The sequence below is a fragment of the Sciurus carolinensis genome, chromosome 7, assembly GCF_902686445.1.
Source record: "Sciurus carolinensis chromosome 7, mSciCar1.2, whole genome shotgun sequence".
Classification (NCBI taxonomy): Eukaryota; Metazoa; Chordata; class Mammalia; order Rodentia; family Sciuridae; genus Sciurus; species Sciurus carolinensis.
The window spans coordinates 32,483,328-32,504,969 of record NC_062219.1 but is presented as its reverse complement, the minus strand read 5'-3'; the positions used below and the strand labels follow the sequence as shown (position 1 = coordinate 32,504,969).

At 35.9% G+C, this 21,642-nt stretch overlaps 1 protein-coding gene across 2 annotated transcripts in view; it reads right to left on the bottom strand.

The window, feature by feature from the left end:
- Positions 1-641: 641 nt before the first annotated feature.
- Stx7 (syntaxin 7) overlaps positions 642-21,642 on the bottom strand; it is a 52,753-nt gene continuing 31,752 nt past the window's right edge. Inside the window, exons 3-10 of one of the 2 annotated variants that reach the window (XM_047558229.1) lie at positions 13,278-13,347; positions 11,289-11,382; positions 10,328-10,465; positions 9,460-9,512; positions 8,845-8,941; positions 7,889-7,961; positions 4,672-4,754; positions 642-1,966 (exon numbers count right to left, since the gene is read on the bottom strand). In XM_047558229.1, the coding sequence (XP_047414185.1) occupies positions 1,874-1,966; positions 4,672-4,754; positions 7,889-7,961; positions 8,845-8,941; positions 9,460-9,512; positions 10,328-10,465; positions 11,289-11,382; positions 13,278-13,347 (701 nt within the window). In that variant the 3' untranslated portion in view covers positions 642-1,873. The other variant, XM_047558230.1, reaches the window with a different exon arrangement.

Sequence of the window (21,642 nt, the reverse complement as noted above, 5' to 3'; positions counted from 1 at the left end):
TGTGATCCTCCTGCCTCAGTCTTCCAAGTCGCTGGGATTACAGTGGTCTACTGTGATGGTGAAATATTATTTTAAGTACTTTTGTTGTTATTGTGAACTTACCATGAAGTAAATGGAAAAAAAGATGCTTGGCCTATATGAGAATAATCATTTTATCAAGTACAACTCTGGCAAAACTGATCTGTGGATGCCACTGAGACTTTCATATAGTCATAAGACTCTAGGGTAGCGTATGTGTGCCTCTATTTGTTGGCAAAGAAAGACCATGTTCAGAAGGCCTGGTGGGCTTGTGCTGGTCACCAGAGTAGATGCGACTTGTATAACTTTTCCTGACTAAAGTAACACAAAGTCTCAAAGTTCTAATCACTCACAAAAAAGTTTTCTGTAGTCTCTTTTTGCGGAAAGAACTGAGTTTTGTGGATATACAAAGTTGCTTCTACTTATTAGTGACAAAACTGTTCAAGTGTCCCAAAATAAAAACTTTGAATACACTCGTGATCCAAAAAGATGCAGAATGAATGGCCATAGGGTATGTGGTTTTTATCTCCAGTGTTGATGGTTCAGTTGGGATGACACCAAAAGCGTGAGGAAAGTGTTAGTCCCTTGGAAGCAGTATCCTCATAAAACAAACCTATCCAACAGAACTTTGAAATCAGCTTTATTTTGTTTGCAAGGATACAATCTACTTAGTTAAGTAATATTTTGTTTGTTTTCATTTGAAGTCTCAGAGGTGTCATAATAAACACTGCCTTCACTAACAAACTACTGTAATAAGAACATTATAAAATACTATAAACTAAGATATTCCTCTTTACAGTATTCAGATTAGTGCATTAAAACAACATTGATTAGAAAAGGCAAGTGAGTTAACTAGCAAACATCCAATTCCTTTTCTGATGAAGGATGGTACAAAATGGTGTTCAACATAAACAATAAATTTTAAGTTTCAGGTACTCAAAACCAACAATGGTGGGAAAGTTACTTCCTAAAAATAAGTCTGACCCCAAAATACGTATATAATCCTTATTCTATAGGATACAAGAAAAAGAGATAAAGACCCACAAAACCAGATGGTATTGTTAAGATAGTTGAGTGAAATAACAAGTAGGGATTTTTAAGATAAGACAGAATGGATACTGGTATGGATTTTCCATACTTTTCTTCCAAATTATGTCAGACATTTGTAGTAATTACACTTTCCCTAGTAAACATCAGACTTAAATAGACCAGATGCAAAAACAATCTATTAGTATTTTCACTAGGCAATCTACAGCAAATGCTTAATATATACACATCAGGTGCATGAGAGATTCGAAGAAATTATTCATCCATTTTATTCAGAGAAATCAAAGGTCTTAAAAGAAACCCAACAATAAAAGTGAAATAGAAATTGTGCTGTGGTGAACTAGAAAAACAACACCACAAAATGACAGGTTAATTTTTTAAGTTCTCAAGGATATTTCCTCTGCTGACCCAAATCAAAATTAAATTTGAGTATTTTAATTACAGTAACATAAATCAGGTGCATGTTGCACAGTGACAGATGTGAACAGAACACTTACACCTTTAAATGTACTAATTCTAAAAACTAAGTGAGATCGGGCAAATAAATTATAAATGCAAGGCATATACAATGTGGGCTGAAAAATAACAGTTATTAAATCAAAAAGTATGGAAGTTTCACCAGCAATATTTAGAAAAAGTTTCAGTATTAGAAAATATCAGATTTAATCCAAAGGAACCCCCTGACAATAAAAATAAGTATGAGAACCATCCTTAATGCAAGAGCTTGAAAATAATAATAAAAACATGATTACAGGATCTTCCTACATAATTTAGACAATGTAGTGCAATGGTGTGCTCCTTTATAATTTTAGCTTGTGAATTTCCAAATGATGAGACCGAGAATCACAACTCCAATGACAAGGATTAAAATGATGATGCACAGGGTTTTTCTGGATTTGCGCTGCAGGTGCAAAAACAAAAAAAACATGTTTACAGATTCAGTGGGATATCTCTATGGCAACTGAAAATAATTTGGTTCATTTCAAGAGTAAAATCAATGACAGTTTATTGATCTTAAATTTTTGGCTGTGTTTTGTTTCTCAAAAATCTCTATAACACATATGGCACTATTCCTTCAAAAAATATTCTTAAATGCTATGATTCAGGGAGCATTTTTCTGGGCATGTGGATGGGCTTAAAAAAAAGATAGAGAGGTACAAAAGTTACTGACTTAAGAGCTAACTGAGGTTGCCTATAAATGAAAACAAAGAATAGCTTAAAAGCTTATACATTTTTTTGAATTTATATCAAATATCTGCTCTAAAATATGAGTTCTCTGAAAATATCAGCGAGCATAAATGTTTGGCAACTTTTCCTACAGTAAATTTATTAGTTTCCAAAATTGTGTCCATTCTTTACTATTAATGAAAATTGCATTCCAAATCTCAACATACAAATAAAATACCAAAGACCCAACAAAATTATAAGTTGTCATTCAAAATACGGAGGATAAGAATTTTGTCCCATTCTTCATTCCTGGCTCAGCTGTAGATTTCTGTATTTCTTTAATGGCTGGGTATCTCACATCAACATGCAGGAATCCTTTTTCTTACAAAGTAGAAAAATTTGTAAATTTACTTTATGTCAATTAGCAGTACTCTAAAATTTACAAAAAGATACATGTCAGACTCTCAAATTACCCCGACAAACATAAATTCTTTTGGTATTTCACATATTAAATATTCAATTGTACACTCTTCATGTATTAAACACAATTTTCCTGAAGTCTCTGTTCAGTCGGGTATAAATATTTCTCCCCGACTCTACTTGGTTACAGACCATGTATCACCCCTGTCTCAGTCATCTAGGGCTTTCCACCATGGTTCATTAGGGGCCCAGAGGGTACTTCCCCTAATGTTGGGAAGTGAAGTCCTTGGGTGATAAAGAGAATTTATAACCTTCTTTTATGCTCACAGTTCTATGCTCATGGTTCTCCCCAACAATTTAGAAGCATCATGATTTGCAGGGCATAAATTCAAAACCAGGCTTCCAAGTTGAACTATAGGAAAGCTGGCTCCTTCCTCAGCACCTGGGGGCAGGGGGGGTCTGGCCATTATCCCTTTGAGGTCTGTGGGAATGAAAACTGGAAGCAGCTCTCAGACTTGGGGTGCAGCTTGGGAAGACATGTGCCTTTTCCCCAGGGTGCATGTAGGCTTGACTTTCCATAAGGAAGAGGGAAAGTAAGGAGGAAAAATCCAAAAGGAAAACAAAATAACATAAATCTGGTTTTTGATAAATCCTGTTATACACTGTTTCAGCAGTTATAAGCTAACAGTTCCACAAGAACCCTGGCATTTACAGATTACCCTGTGTGTATGTGTTCAACTATTCATGAGGGACACCTAAAGTCCACAACATGGGATTCTGCTCCTCTGCATTTCTGAATTACACGCACAATGGTGAATCAGAGTCACTGTCAGTAAATATGATTGGCAATCACTATTTTCCTCAGCAATCTACATACAGCTTCACTGTTCTTTTTGTGTCACTGAATATGCAGTGATTGTCCAGTGCAAAATTGGCAGTGATGTGAAAGGTAACTTCTAAGTGAGAAAGGTTTAGAACAATGGGAAATGTCTAAGAAGTTGAAAATACCTTAGATATTTTATAAGAAAGCAACAAGGTCTGAGAAAATGATGATTATAGTGACAAGAAAAAAATTAGGCTTTAAAAGAGAAATCAAATGCTATTGTGCTATGTATGGGATTTCCCCAAAGCCTGGCATTATACTTGTGGAACATCAAAGTTTAAGTATTATGTGATACATATTAGCTCATGGTTCTAATATTTGACTAGCATGACACAATTTATATTTGACCACATATATAGATTCTGATTCAATAAAGAAATGAATTCATTGCTGGAGAAGGGTTTGCTGAATGTTGCCAATATCTAATGATTAACAACACTCCAAGCTAATAATGGTATACCCTATTTGTGTACAATGAATCAAAATGCAGTCTGTAAAAAATTTAAAAATAAATAATTTTAAAAAAATTTCCAGAGGACCAGAAGCAATCTTTCTAGGACAAGCATCTCTGCTATGTTAACCCAAATTGCCACTGACAACAAGAAAGGAAAGATAAAAGGGAAGAGTGAGAAATGGCCATTTCTGGGCGGGAATGTCCCAATGACCTCAGAGATGACCACTGGAAAGCCCGGAGTTGTCCACTGCCACAATCAGGTATCTTAACTCTAAACTCCCAACCCTTATGGACCACAGTATCCCTGGTTCAACTCTGAGCATACCCAGGCTAAACGCGATCTTAACTGTCTGGCATATTTCTAGCTCCTTCCTCTTCCATGAGATTTAAAAATCAACATGTCTGTTGCGAGTTGCTGGAACACCCACTTGAATACAGACATCCTTACTAAGTTTTAAAAATCCTTGAGTTGCACACTTCTACAATAGTAGTAGCAAACTGATTTAACTCTATATATAACCTAAATAAAAATATATTGCAATCTCTTGAAAAAAAATTAACATCTCTAGCCACTTTAAACCTGGTATATCTCTCTCTCTCTCTGTGTCACACACACAGGCACACACACTCACACACACTCAACATTCCAAGTTATTAGAAAATCTATCACAGTTAACATTACCTGGTAATCTGCTGCCCTTGACAGCTGCTGGTTTGCCTGTTGAACGTGTACCTCTGCACTTTCTACATTGGCTTCTATGCTATCTTTAAAATAAAACACACACATACAAACATAAAACTGTTAAACACATCCTGATGCTCCAGCAAAGTCATTAATTTTCATTCAAGGCATGAGTACACATGCTTATTATTCAAAGGCTAAAAGTAGTTTATCACAAAACTGAATTTTTTAAGTTGGCTATAATTCTTTCCTGTATTATTTCTCAGTTAATCCAAGCAATACAAAAGAACCCTGATTGTCTTCATTTTAATGCAACTCCAGTTCTAAACGGAAGTTCCCCAAAAGTACTGTTGCCCTGTCGTTATCAAGTACAATGGCTTGTTTTCTTCCTACTACCAAAGATTTTCATCACGTGGGAAAAAAACAAAACAAAAAAACAAAAAAATGATACCTTGAATTTCCAAAGAATACCATTTCATTATAGGGAAACAAAAAAACAAACAAACAAACAAATGACCCAAATACTAAAGTCTGGTCCCTAATATACATATATTTAGTTATTAAATTATCATGTTAGTCCTTAATGTTTCTCAGTTTCTTATTCCTTTATCTTTGTAAATCCAATCTACTTTAAAGACTGAAATCTATTTTCAGAGACTGAAAACTGTCATTTGCTCTGTACCCATAATCAGCCTACTGTGCTGAGGCCTAGACCTCAACTAAGGGCCCACATGGCTTTCTCAAGTGGTGGAAGTTTTCCTTCCCACCCTCTAACCTGGAGGTGGAACGGGTATCACTTTGTAACATGGGAGATCCTTGTCTCTTAAAGCTCATGCTATCAAACTCAGTCACTCCTCTGTGGAAGACGGTCATAGATCTTACTCTTCAATACTTCTCTTATGATACATATTGGTTATTTCATTATTCAATGGAAGATTCTTCTAATACCCTGGTTTCTAGTCCCTGACACACTTTAAAAAAAGTATGACACGCTTCCATGGTTACATCCAAAACTTTGCTAATACCAATAGCTGCAGGTGTTCCACAATCACAATGTCAAGAGCCTCACTTTCTGACCACCATCTGCCATCTTTTTAACTCATTCCTAACAACTCTAGTAATTATCTTACCACATTTTTGCTGTCCCTCACATGCTACATGTCTTCCTTCTCTCTTTACCTAGCTTATTCTTGGGCAAGCATTTAACATATTCAATGATTTGTGGGCATTTAATATCACTTTTTACACTTACCCTCAGTTCCTTTGTCCCTCTATTAATCCATGACAAAACCCAAAATAGTATCCATGCAGCTGAACATGGATGCAAAAGAATAACTATGCTGTCTTATTTCACTTTGAAGCTAGCACTGCCAGGTGAGTCTACCTCCTTTCCCTAACTCCTGAAGACTTTCATACTTGTTTTCTCTCCTCGGGCACTACCTCTGTTAGTCAGGGACCTTGATTTCCAGCTCATGGAGACCACAGGAAAAATGAGAAGATGTGTTCACCAACTACTCAGTGTCTGTGTTCTGACCTCTCCTGTTGTTAGGAACTGTTCACACTCCTAGAAGAATCAACCCCTCTCCACTTATACACTCTATCCCATTCCCTGTTAACTCCAGGATCTTGGTCCAGCAATCTTCCCCTCTCACTTATCTAACTTAACATATCCAAAATCAATGATTTATAGCCCTCCAAACTTTCTCCAGTTACAGATTTCCCCATCTTAAAAAAAAAAAAAAAAAAAAAAAACCAAACTAAACAAAACAAAACAGCAACTCAATCACATTAAGGGCCAGGCAAAAATTCAAGTGACACTCTTGAATTAACGCTTCCCTTACACCAGCACCCCGCCAGTCCTTAAACCTTCTCGGCTCTCTGGTTTTCATCTCCAGAAGCCCAGCACTTCCTCCCACCCTGCTGCTGATCTCAGCTGACTTGACACCTCACCTGGATTACCGCGGAGTCCCTGTAAGTGCTCTTCTTGCTTTTGGTCTGGCTGCTTTACAGTGTGCTCTCAACCTATCTGCCAAGGGAGACTGTGAAAACCTATGCCAGGTCACAGCATTCCTCTGCTCAGTCTCCTGGGGCTTCCATTCATCACTGATAATAAAAGTGCTTACTGTGGCTCAGGCTCCTACTGAATGCCATCTCCTGAGGCCTCGGACACGATTAGTACCACCCTCCCTTTTGCTCTCAGCACTCACCAACAATGCCAGGCACACTCTCTCTCAAGGCCTTTGCACATGCTGCTTGCTCTGCCTGGAACACTTTCTCTTATCTCCCTAAATGTCACTGATTGGTAATGCCTGGCCCTTGACTCTGTGGAAAGCACCAATATACTCTGACCCCAGCTGTCCCATCCTACTCTGGCCTTACTTTCCCCACAGGACTTATCACCATTTACTTACGTTGCTTTTTTTTTAAACCGTGTCTTTCCCCCAAACATAAGATCCATAATGGCAGGGTCTTTTATCTGGTGTTTAATTTCAGCTGAATCCTAAATGCCTAATTTTGTGCCTGGACATGGTGCACAAATGGATGAATGACTAAATCAGTTTTTTAAAAAAATGTTATCCTGTGATTACAGAAAAGAGTAAGAATGAAGGGTTATATTTCTATTAAACTAGTGGTGCAAGTATTTCAATTGAACCAAATCCAGAAAATATTAAATATCTTTAGACACAGTCACCATATTTCAAAATGTAAAAGTGATCAGGATCCTGGATCAATGCTGATAATTAAACTTAACTGAAGAACCATTATATTTAAACTTACAAGGAATTTTGGTAATTTAAAAAATGATTCTTTAAAAGAACTCCTAGTATCTAAATAATCTACTAAGATGAATGTACCAAAAGTTACTAGCATGATCAGGCAAATGGCTGTCTATTCTCTATGGCCCAGAAGAAAAGATGGCATGCACAATTACAAATGCCCTAAGTTGCCCTAAAGTCCAAGGCATGATGAGAATTTACTTGGGATAAGTCTGAAACAAGAGGCCTTGAAGCTGGTTATTTCAACTAGTAGGATCCAAACAAGAGGTTTATTTTGGATAACTTCAAGGGTGACACTTGGTTGTAGAGGTTATGCTTTTGTTTCCAGGGAACTCACAGAGAAAAAAAACATAAGCAGTTTTGTTTTTTGGAGAAAGTTACTACAGGTAAATTGCACGTAATTTACACCCATCCCATTAAGTCTAGAAGAGTAGGCTTACCTATCACATCTCCTTGTTCATGAATCATCATTCCCAAATCTTTAAATATTTCATTAATATCCATAATATCAGCCTAAGACAAAAAGGCATATATTATTATGTATTTCACCAAATTTAGCTCCCACTCTATGAAGAGGGAAAATTTAAAACAAAATCCAAATCACTACTCACACATAGGCAATCATGCATTTAGATTTAATATCACAAAATATTTCACTATAAGCAACTGCAACTAAAAAGACTGAACAATAACTAGTAGAAATCTAAAATAAATTTGTGACATTAAAAACATTCAGTGAGGCAGGACAGAAATGAAGAATCTACAATAAAAGAAAGGCTATGGATTTTAAGGTGCATTTTATGCAATCTGAGAGTTTTATTATTAAAGCAGTAGTTGCTTTAGAAGAGTAAACAGTCTTATGACATGCTTTAAGCAAGAATATATATCAACTAGACAATTTAAAAGAATAAAACATTAGGTATAAATTTAAAGTCTCACTTTAATAAATTTAAATATGCAACAGATTAGTGAAGTTATAAATTTCACTACTGGATAAAAGTTATAAATTTATAAGATAATGACATTATAAATTTACTTATCTTCAATATATAACTATAATTTTGCCCAATTTAGGAGTAAAGTTTAAATATTTTATTCTAGCAGGTGGGGCAATTTACATTTTCCTCATGGGCCTTAGTTTTCCCATCTGTAAAATAGCAATGATAATGCTACACTTAACTAACTAGTTCAGAGAGTTTTTAATGAAGACTAGATAATTAACACAGATTATAATACAGGGCCTAGGACACAGGAGGCCCTCAACAGACTGGTTGTCTTAATGAAAGAGAACTAAGTAAATGTTTCAATCTTGACCCTTTTCCCAGCATTATCTAAGCACTGTGAGCATCAACTAAGACAACAGTGCAGCAGCCCAACTCTGTGAAGTGAAGCTTACTTCCAGCTGCCTGATAGAAGACTCTCTCTCATGAATAAGGCGGAGGTCATCCTCTGTGATTTCTTCATCTTGCACTTGCACTTGAGGCTGAGTTTGGCTAATAAAAAGAAAAGAATATTAAAAAAAAATATGTATATATATATGACTGATCTTCAAAAAAATGGGGTTTACTGCCTATTTAAGAAACACTAAATAGGATACTTCATTCTTCAAAGTCACACAATTGCTCACTTTAAAAGGTGCTAAGAAAACAGTCATATTACTCAAATTATACTCGTTTTTCATTCTACTCATTATTTTATCTTATGGTTTTAGATTTATTATTTTATTATTGAAAGCTGTATTTAACAACTGGATTTCTTTTTAGCTAACTTAAACCTCATATGAAGGAATAATCTATAGTAAAAATTACATCAATAAATATTTGGATAATTCTTTTTACATATTTTATAATAAGTACTTATTTGGAAAACGTTTCAAATTTACGTTTTCAATTTATAAATAACTTAGGGTATTTATGCTATCATATACTGAAAACATCCTACTCCAGGAACTGTAATGTGTAAAATTTTTTAAATTATCTTTTGATCTATAAAATGTTCTGTATTTTTTTACCTTTCCCAGGATACAAGATTCCTTTCTTTTGAGCTGTCCTCAGGAAAAGTGCCCTGAATAATTTAGCAACAGGTTGGATTAAGAAAGAGCAAAGAAAGCAAGGACAAGAAAAAAATGACAAAACTCACATTTTCCCTTAAAATAATCTGAATTTATTTATGTATATGGGTTGTATGTGTGTATGTGTGTGTATAGGGAAGAAGAGAAGAAAAAATCTTGTTCTAATTTTCTAGGCCAACTGCTTCAAATGGTAATGAAAGTTGATAAGGAAGAAATTCATTAAATATTCTCGAAGGCAAAATAATAAATATTATTTGGTTAAAACAATATAATGGTGGAACCTCTACATTAAAGAATAATAAAACAACTTGTGATAGTTTCTGAGGGATTTTAAAATTAGACTAACTCAATATTCCACTTTAAATTATATTTTCATTTATTTTCTCCAGGCTCATACTCATTTTCAGTATTTCTACAATACATTTGCTTTGTTCACCTCCAATATCACCTTTAAATAATGCAGAAGTAAAGTGCTACCTACATTAGCAGGTACACAAGTGGGAAGCCTCAGGATTAAGTCACTGTGAGGACACTACCAGGATTTAACTCCTAACCTTTTTTGATAAAATAAGTTTCTATAAGTCTATATGATCTGTAATCTGTTGTTCCATGGTATGAACAAAACAACCACAACAACACATAACCCACATTCTTCTTAAAAATTGGGAAAAGCCTGAAAATAGTCAAATTTGAATCTCCAAGACATTTCACAGATCTTTATGATTTATAAAATCATGCTAATGCAGACTTCTACAGGAACCTTACAGAATCTTAAGATCGTTTTTATAATGTTGCTGAAAATACTTACGGATACCCTAGAGCTGGCTCTTACTCGCGCCACAAACTCTTTCTCTCTTTCAGCAGCTTGCCTCTGGACCTTCTGAAAGTTTGTTAGTGATGTTGTAAATTCAGCCACTAATCGATCCTTCTGTATTTTCCTTTGACGCTATAAGAAAGGAGGAAAATGTGTACTAGAATTAAGCTGTGAAGTTCAACAGAACTTACAATAGTTGTTTCACCACTGGCTGGCTTTTTAATTAGTCATGAAATTTCCACTCTCTGCAATTACGGGGACTTAATGATTAACTCTCAATAACACTTTGACAGTATGTTCATATAACATTTTGACAGTACATTCAAATCACAGTTCAAAGACCCTATAACGCATTTTGAATTCTTTCCCATTCAATACACAAACCACGTGTCTTAAAGCTTGAAACCTGCTCACTTAGGCTGGTGGGCAGAGATCCAAACTCTTTAATGGCATTTACCTTAAGGCAAAATGTCCATTCTGCTGAATTTCTCACCTCAGATTTTCATAGCTGGTAAAACCTGGGTCATGACATTGATGTTATTTTAAAGTGGTTCTTTTTTTTTGTAAATAAATCTTTTATTCTTACCTAAGTAATAGCTTAACTTCCATTAAATAAGCAAGGACATCAAAATGTGCCCGTAGGCGACCTCACATCTTGAACAAGTGTGTGAGGTGCAAAGAGTCAGCCTGAAGGCCAGGAAGCAATTACTCAGGAAGCATTTTCTGAGCACTTACTTAATTATGGGTCAGAGCTCCTACATCTAAAAAATTTTTGCTTTATTAAACCACAGGATACTACCTGAGAAATTAAATATAGTTTTCATTCCATGACTAATCTTAAGTAAGATCTTTCTGCCCCTAATTTCCTTTCTAGCATCACAGTTCAAAGCCCCTACAATGCATTTTTACTTCTTTCACATTCAACATATCAACTATATGTCTTAAAGCTTGATACCTGTTCACTGGGGGTGGTGGGCAGAGATCCAAACTCTTTAATGTACTTATCTGTTTCTTTGGCAAGTTGGTTAGTATACTGCTGCTTCTGTTGCCTAAAACGAGAAAACATGCATTACAGTCCAAGAACTCATATATTTGTAAGCTACACCTCTGCCACTTAAATCAACAGTTTCAGAAAAGATCACTTTTTACCAAGTATTTATAGTTTTAAACTATAAAACTACTTAGGTAGTTTTATAAATTGGTTCTAAATTTCCTCTATCAAAAAAGAATTTTCAGATCCTATTTTTTGATAAACATTTAGCAAAAAGTTCTTCATTTACAGGGTACAACCTCACTTGCAGAAATAAAATCAGTAGTCACGTAGGAACAGAGATGACTCAAGTGGTGAGGGAATTTGACTGAGAGACCATTGGTTGTCTGGTCCTTTATGCTTGATGTACTGGAAGTGTGGCGCCTTCGCTGTGTCCCACACCTGGGAGGTCAGCAGTTGCCTTTGACTTAGTTCTCATGTCTTATACACCATGTGGCCTCTCCTATTTCTTTACATGGACATTGATATCCTCTAAATACTTTTAAAGAAGGAGGAAAATAGGTAATAATAGTACAAATTTACTATTATCTAAGTTTGATGTGGAAAGAGTAACAGCATTTTCTTGAAAATGGAACAAAACATAAGAAAAGAAGGAAATTATACTTGTGTCAATTATCTTCCTAGCTAGCTGTTGCAAGGTAAGATTTTCTACTCAAAAAACTTGACACTGAAAAAAATAAGCCTGTATTAAGTTGATGCTGTATAAACATCAGTGCTCTCATATACGATATCTCTTATTTTAAACATGTACTGGCTACACTAAAGAGAGACTAAGAATATGTTTAAGTATAGATACCTATACGGATTTAACAAGAAATATAACCTATTTATATTTCTATTTACCAAATTTTAAATCTTGGGAATGGTAACATGGTCAGAGTTACAAAAGGACACCATAATGATCATGTCTATATACTCAGAATTTCCACAATTAACTCTATCTTAATACTGTAACTGTTAAGAATTATCCAATTCCATTCCATTTTACTATAATGTATAACTACTTATTAGATTTGGAGCATTTTTACCATGCTGACAGCTATCCATTACAGAAAAATAAAATATAAATTAGAGACAACTATAAATTTTTCAAGTTGCACTTCTTAAAAACATATGAATCACTCTTACCTATCTATGAATTTCTTCTTCGTATTTTTCCTTCTATGTTATTTGGAGATATCATTTATTGCACACATTCTACAAGAAATTTGTAGCTATAACAATATCGAGGACTTAAGAGTCAGGTTCTGAATAATAATGGGCAAATCATCAAATTCCCAAAGCAAACTAGAAATAGTTCTTCTAATCTATCTTATTCTAATTTTGTACAGTTCAGATGAGATAATCTGGAGAGACACTGTCAACTCTATAATATACCACAGACAAATATTATTACTGTCCAAAGAACATATTAATTTATTGGAACATGTATTATGTAACTTCATTAAAACTTTCATTTAATAGAAGTTAACACTCTGAAATTCAGGGATGTAGGTATAAGGTTTTGGGGAGACAATTCAAATAATGCATAGGCACTAGAATCAAGTAAAAACCTGGTCACTGCGGGGACTGTTGGTTGTGGGGAATAAATCTCCTCAATTGAGAAGCTTAGAGGACAATTTTTCAAAAGCTATGAAACCAACTTATTTTAAAAATATAAGAAAAACCAACTAAAGAAGTTTTGATTTGATAGGACAAGCCAGATCTTTAAAATAAAAACAGCTGCCTATTCTGAACTGAGAAAAAGAATACATGATAGCTTGGTCTAGATAAGGCAGCAGATAACCCTTTTTAGGTTTCCATTGTTTTTTTTCCAGTAAACATGTACTACAAAAGCAATATAATAGTAGAAATAGGTTTTCTTTTCATTTCTTTTCTTGTTTAAATACTTACAGCTGTTGCCTCAATTCAGGTGAATCTTGAGGTGTTCCAAGTTGATTCAGAGTCCTCTGTATTTCCACAGCTATTGTAATGGAAAATTAATATGTAATTTTTACAAATGTTAGGGCCACAGAAATAAGTTAGAAACAAGTAGGTAATCTGGCAATTAAAAAAGAAGAGAGATAATGATATACAACATTGAAAAAAGAAAAAAATCAGTGGTTTATTTAAATCTGATTAGTAACAAAAATGGATTAATTTTTGAAAGAAAATTAAGGGGGAATGTTAACATGTGCAACTGCACTTACGATCAAAAAAATATTACTTTTTTCACTATTCTATCAGGACAGCAAATAAATAAAACACCACATAGACTAACTTTTCACTGGCTTAAGACTTGTGAGGCATAAAACTTGTGCAAGTAACTGTGACAACTGCATGTTTCATTAAAATATAAAGTGAATGAACTATAGTTTGTAAATGAGGAAGGAGTGACAAGATTAGAAAAAAATCATTTTTCAATTATTATATAATAACTGATTCAGGCAAGAATCATTAAAGGACACTAAAACCACAAGACATTCATACAACTTCAAATTATCAAAGACACAGATGACATTTAGAAGATAACTTCATCACAGATAAATCTGTTGTTTAAAACATGATCAAATTTAGCACCAAGAACAGGATGCACTGACACGGAGAACCTCCTGGCATGACGCAATCAGAGAAGTCACAAAACGACTGACGTATTTTGCTTGCCAAAGTGTTTATCCTGAATCTAATCATGAGGAAGAGATCAGATCAATCTAGACTGTGGGATAATGTACAAGAAAACTGGCTGGACTTTCAAAAATGTCAATGTCACGTAAGAAGAAGAAAAAGACAAAAAGGGCAGGAAGTGTTTTATTTTTACTGTGTTGCTGGCACTTTAATCCAGGGTCTCACACAGGCCAAGCAAGTACTCTGTCACTGAGCTGCATCCCCAGTTCCAGGGAAGCTTTTTAAAATTAAAGAACTAAAAGCACTCAAAACATTAAAACATGCAAAAGGAACTACATGATTTTTTAAAAACTGGATTCTAAATTAAGAAAAAGTATTAAAAAAAGCGGGAAAACTGGAGGAATATGAATATACAGAGAGTGGGATCCAAGATGGTGGACTAGAGGGAGGCTGCATTCCTTGTCGCTCCGTAACGCTGGTTTCAAGCAGAGGATATCTGTTCCTTGGTGAGGCAGTTTTTGCTGCTTATCGATCCCCTGATGTTTACCCACTTGTCTGCTGTGATCACCTGCAGTCTGCCAGCATATCGATGCCTTTTTTGAGAGCAGATTGCTCACTGTCAGGCGCCTATCATCCACCATTTGCCTGCCTCTGGCCTGTCCATCGCCTGCCTTACTCCTATCCATCACCCAACGCTCAAGGTTCACCTCCCGATCGTCCGACAACAGTCAGCAAACTGATTGCCGACCACCAGTGGAGTACCAGCTGCCTGCTGTTGCCTGAAAGTTCACTGTTACAGTACTTGCAGGTTTGATTACACGTGGCTGCCGCCATTTTGAGACAACAGCCAGGCCCCGTAGGACCCCTGGCCGAACTGACTGAGCCCCATCTCCAGGATCCCTCAGCCCGACCGATCACTCCCTGCCTCTGGGGCCCTCACATCGACTGACTGCTCCCTGCCGCCAGGACCCCCAGACCAACTGACTGCGCCCTATCACCAGGACCCCAGGCCGACTGATTGCACCCGGCCTCCAGGATCCCACAACCACACCAAACACACCAGATCTCCAGGACCCCTGCCAGACTAACTGCATCCCGTCTCCAGGACCTCAGCTGACCACGTCCACCCCTGAGCTGCCGCCCCCATTTGCCAATACATTTTGAAGCCGGAGTGGCCATCTTGGATAATCCTGGAAGCTGGAGCTCCGATCTTTAGGTGGGGCAAATCCCATCCTGCGATGCCTGCTGGAGGCTTGAAGCTCATTGTCAGGTACCTCTCATGCATCAGGCTACTGAACACTGGGAGGTTTCATTAGTATATGACTGTTATACAGTAGATTTTCTTTTTTCTCCTTCTTAAAAAAATTTAAGTTTTTATTTCTTTACTTTTCTTGCTCTCTTTTCCTTTTGTTTACCTGTTCCCTCAGAGTCTCTTTCTCCCTTTTTTGCATGCTAACATCCAATTTCTTTTGATTACACTCTCACCCTTTCTATTTTCTAGAACTTCTGTATATTCTTTTCTTATCCCATTAACAGCCACATTCTACATCCCTCTGCATCCTCTTTGTCCTCCATTAGAAACTGCAGACCTTATTGCAAACCTGTTTGTTTTACTGAAGATAATATTTGAACTCATTTTTTTTATTATGACAATTTTGTTATTGTCCCAATAGGGACTATTTGGTCTAGGATTGCATAGTGTCTGATTTGGGCACTGCTAATATTGATCTCCCCTTAAAGAAAGGGTTTTGGAAACCTACAGGGCCACTATAAGCCTATAGGGGGAAAACTGCAATACCCCAGATCTGCACTGCTAGAGGGGAAGATACATGAACACATGAAAAAACAAGGGAAGAAAATGATTCAAACAAATCTAGATTCTATATTCATAGACTCCAATGACAGTATGTTAGAAGAAATGTCAGAAAAGGATTTCAGATTATACATGAGTAAGATGATTCGCGAAGCAAAGGATGAGATAAGAGAGCAAATGCAGGCAATGGATGATAATACCAATAAGCTGAAAGAGCACCTGCAGGAAGCAAAAGATCATTTCAACAAAGAGATAGAGATTCTCAAAAAAAAACCAAATGGAAATCCTTGAAATGAAGGAGACAATAAACCAAATAAAAAACTCAATGGAAAGCATCACCAACAGACTAGACCACTTGGAAGACAGAACCTCAGACAATGAAGACAAAATATTTAATCTTGAAAATAAAGTTGCCCAAACAGAGAAGATTGTAAGAAATCATGAACAGAATCTCCAAGAACTATGAGACATCATGAAAAGACCAAATTTAAGAATTATTGGGATTGAGGAAGGCACAGAGATACAAACCAAAGGAATGAACAACCTATTCAATGAAATAATATCAGAAAAATTTCCAAACCTGAAGAATGAAATGGAAAATCAAATACAAGAGGCTTACAGAACACCAAATGCACAAAATCACAACAGGTCCAACCAAGGCACATTATAATGAAAATGCCTAACATACAAAATAAAGATAGTATTTTGGAGGCCGCGAGAGAAAAGCATCAGATTACATATATGGGGAGACCAATACAGAGAGCAGCTGACTTCTCAACCCAGACTCTAAAAGCTAGAAGGGCCTGGAACAACATATTTCAAGCTCTGAAAGAACATGGTTGCCGACCAAGAATCCTATACCCAGCAAAACTAACCTTCAGATTTGAAGATGAAATAAAATCCTTCCATGATAAACAAAAGTTAAAAGAATTTACAAATAGAAAGCCTGCACTACAGAATGTTCTCAACAAAATATTCCATGAGGAGGAAATGAAAAACAACAATGTAGGTCAGCAAAGGGAGGAACTACCTTAGAGAAAAACCACTCAAAGGAGAAACCAAGCCAACTTAAAAACCAAAAATAAGCCAAATGATTGGGAATACAAATCATTTCTCAATAATAACCCTGAACGTTAATGCCCTAAACTTATCAATCTAAAGACACAGACTGGCAGAATGGATTAAAAAGAAAGACCCAACAATATGCTGCCTGCAGGAGACTCATCTCATAGAAAAAGACATCCACAGACTAAAGGTGAAAGGATGGGAAAAAACCTACCACGCACATGGACTCAGTAAAAAAGCGGGGGTTTCCATCCTTATATCAGATAAAGTGGACTTCAAGCCAAAGTTAGTCAGAAGGGATAAAGAAGGACATTTCATACTGCTTAAGGGAACCATAAATCAGGAAGACATAACCATAGTAAATATTTATGCCCCAAACAATGGTGCATCCCTGTACATCAAACAAATCCTTCTCAATTTCAAGAATCACATAGACCACAACACAATAATTCTGGGTGACTTTAACGCACCGCTGTCACCACTAGATAGATCTTCCAAACAAAAACTGAACAAAGAAACCATAGAACTCAATAACACAATCAATAACCTAGACTTAATAGACATATATAGAATATTCCATCCATCAACGAGCGGATTCACTTTCTTCTCAGCAGCACATGGAACCTTCTCAAAAATAGACCATGTGTTATGCCACAAAGCAGCCCTTAGGAAATGCAAAAAAATAGAGATACTGCCTTGTGTTCTATCAGATCATAATGGACTGAGAGTAGAAATCAATGACAAAATAAAAAAGGGAAATTACTCCAACACTTGGAGACTAAATAATATGCTATTGAATGAAACATGGATAACAAAAAACATCAGGGAGGAGATTAAAAAATTCTTAAAGGTCAATGAGAATGATCATACAACATATCAAAATCTCTGGGACACTATGAAAGTGGTACTAAGAAGAAAATTCATTGCATGGAGAACATTCCACAAAAGAATGAAAAGTCAACAACTAAATGACCTAACATTACAGCTCAAAGCCCTAGAAAAAGAAGAACAGAATAACAGCAAAAGTAGTAGAAGACAGGAAATAATTAAAATCAGAGCTGAAATCAATGAAATTGAAACAAAAGAAACTATTCAAAAAATTGACAAAACAAAAAGTTGGTTCTTTGATAAAGTAAACAAAATAGACAAACCCTTAGCCACACTAACAAAGAGAAGGAGAGAGAAGACTCAAATTACTAAAATACATGATGCAAAAGGAAATATCACGACAGATACCACTGAGATACAGAACATAATGAGAAGCTACTTTGAAAATCTGTATTCCAACAAAATAGAAACTACCGAAGACATTGACAAATTTCTAGAGACATATGCTCCTCCCAAACTGAACCAGGATGACTTACACGATCAATATCAAGCAATGAAATAGAAGAAGCCATTAAATATCTACCATCCAAGAAAAGCCCAGGACCAGACGGATTCTCAGCCGAATTCTACAAGATCTTCAAAGAAGAACTCATTCCAATACTTCTCAAAGTATTCCAGGAAATAGAAAAGGAGGGTATCCTACCAAACTCATTCTATGAAGCTAATATCACCCTCATACCCAAACCAGGAAAAGACACATCAAGGAAAGAAAATTTTAGACCAATATCCTTGATGAATATAGATGCAAAGATCCTTAACAAAATATTGGCAAACCGTATCCAAAAACATATTAAGAAAATTGTGCACCACGATCAAGTGGGGTTCATCCCTGGAATGCAAGGATGGTTCAACACTCATAAATCAATAAACATAATTCATCATGTCAATAGACTTAAGGATAAGAATCATATGGTTATTTCAATTGATGCAGAAAAAGCGTTTGACAAAATACAACACCCCTTCATGCTCAAAACACTAGAAAAAATAGGGATAGTAGGAACATATCTGAACATTGTAAAGGCTATTTATGCTAAGCCCATGGCCAACATCATTCTTAATGGAGAAAAAATGAAACCATTCCCTTTAAAAATGGGAACAAGACAGGGATGTCCTCTTTCACCACTTCTATTCAACATTGTCCTCGAAACTCTAGCCAGCGCAATTAGGCAGACTAAAGAAATTAAAGGGATACGAATAGGAAAAGAGGAACTTAAGCTGTCACTATTTGCGGATGACATGATTCTATATTTAGAGGATCCAAAAACCTCCTCCAGAAAACTTCTAGACCTCATCAATGAATTCAGCAAAATAGCAGGCTATTAAATCAACACGCATAAATCTAAAGCATTTTTATACGCAAGCAATGAAACAGCTGAAAGGGAAATGAGGAAAACAACTCCATTTGCAATAGCCTCAAAAAAAAATAAAATACTTGGGAATCAATCTAACCAAAGAGGTAAAAGATCTCTACAATGAAAACCACAAAACATTGAAGAAAGAAATTGAGGAAGACCTTAGAAGATGGAAAGATTTCCCATGTTCTTGGATAGGCAGAATTAATATGGTCAAAATGGCCATACTACCAAAAGTGCTATACAGATTCAATGCAGTTCCAATTAAAATCCCAATGATGTACCTTACAGAAATTGAGCAAGCAATCATGAAATTCATCTGGAAGAATAAGAAACCCAGAATAGCTAAAGCAATCCTTAGCAGGAAGAATCAAACAGGGGGTATCGCAATACCAGAACTTCAACTATACTACAAAGCAATAGTAACAAAAACGGCATGGTATTGGCACCAAAATAGACAGGTAGATCAATGGTACAGAATAGAGGACACGGACACAAACCCAAATAAATACAATTTTCTCATACCAGACAAAGGTGCCAAAAATATGCAATGGAGAAAAGATAGCCTCTTCAACAAATGGTGCTGGGAAAACTGGAAATCCATATGCAACAGAATGAAACTATTCCCCTATCTCTCACCCTGCACAAAAATCAACTCACAATGGATCAAGGACCTTGAAATCAGACCAGAGACCCTGCATCTTATAGAAGAAAAAGTAGGTCCAAATCTTCACCTTGTTGGCTTAGGATCAGACCTCCTTAACAGGACTCCCATAGCATAAGAAATAAAAGCAAGAATCAATAACTGGGATAGATTCAAACTAAATAGCTTTCTCTCAGCAAAGGAAACTATCAGCAATGTGAAGAAAGAGCCTACAGAGTGGGAGAATATCTTTGCCAACCATACTTCAGATAGAGCGCTAATTTCCAGAATATATAAAGAACTCAAAAAACTCTACACCAAGAATACAAATAACCCAATCAACAAATGGGCTAAGGATATGAACAGACACTTCACAGAAGAAGATCTACAAGCAATCAACAAACATATGAAAAAATGTTCAACATCTCTAGTAATAAGAGAAATGCAAATCAAAACTACACTAAGATTCCATCTCACCCCAATTAGAATGGCAATTATCAAGAATACAAGCAACAATAGGTGTTGGCGAGGATGTGGGGAGAAAGGTACACTCATACATTGCTGGTGGGACTGCAAATTAGTGCAGCCACTCTGGAAAGTAGTGTGGAGATTCCTTAGAAAACTTGGAATGGACCTACCATTTGACCCAGCTATCCCACTCCTCAGCCTATACCCAAAGGAATTAAAATCAGCATACTACAGAGATACAGCCACATCAATGTTCATAGCTGCTCAATTCACAATAGCCAGACTATGGAACCAACCTAGATGCCCTTCAATTGATGAATGGATAAAGAAACTGTGGTACATATATACAATGGAATATTACTTGGCTATAAAGAATAAAATTATGGCATTTGCAGGCAAATGGATGAAATTGGAGAACATCATGTTAAGTGAGATAAGCCAATCTCAAAAATCCAAAAGGCGAATGATCTCACTGATAAGCGGATGATGACACATAATGGGGGATGGGAGGGGGGCAAGAATGGAGGAAGGAGGTACTGTATAGAGGGAAAAGAGAGGTGGGAGGGGTAGGGGGGAAGGAAAAAAATAATGGAATGAATCAAACATCACTACTCTATGTAAATGTATGAATATGCAAATGGTATGCTGTTACTCCATGTACAAACAGAAACAACATGTATCCCGTTTGTTTACAATAAAAATATATTTAATAAAAATGAGGGCTGGGGAGATAGCTCAGCTGGTAGAGTGCTTGCCTCACAAGCACAAGGCCCTGAGTTCAATCCCCAGTACCGCCAAAAAAAAAAAAAAAAAAAAAGAAAAAGAAAAAGGGAATATACAGAGAGATAATATTAAACGAAAGTTGAAAAGTGTCAACAATTGTTGAACCCAGGTGAAGGGTTATTATACTATAATTTTCTCTTTCTGTAGGTTTAGAATATTTAAAGAATTTAAGATGGAAAATTAGGAGATTCATAAATTTGTTAAGCCCATAATTTACAAGGTCATGATCACAGCAATTAAAAAAGGTTCTTCACAAAAGACCTGTAGTTTTGTGCTTATTATACATAAATACGATGTCAAGAAGAAATAAGTTGAAAATCTATCTTAAAGAACTTTCACATTTCCAAGAACTACAGAAGAACAATCCAAACCACCCACTGTTTTTATTTAAAATGAGTGGTTTATTTATAAAGTTTAAATGCTTTAAACAGTCATTATTTATTTATGGGATCAAGGCAATGATAAAGTATTCCAAAATGCAGGATAACTTTGGTTCATTGAGAATAATACAATAAACACTGCTTTCAAGTCGAAGCAGAAAAATATAAATATTGAAGAGGAACTGTACGTAGCTACAGTTATTCAACATTCAGCTACATTCAGAGGAATTTCTTCTTGCTTTTGGGGGGATTAAGTTTGCTT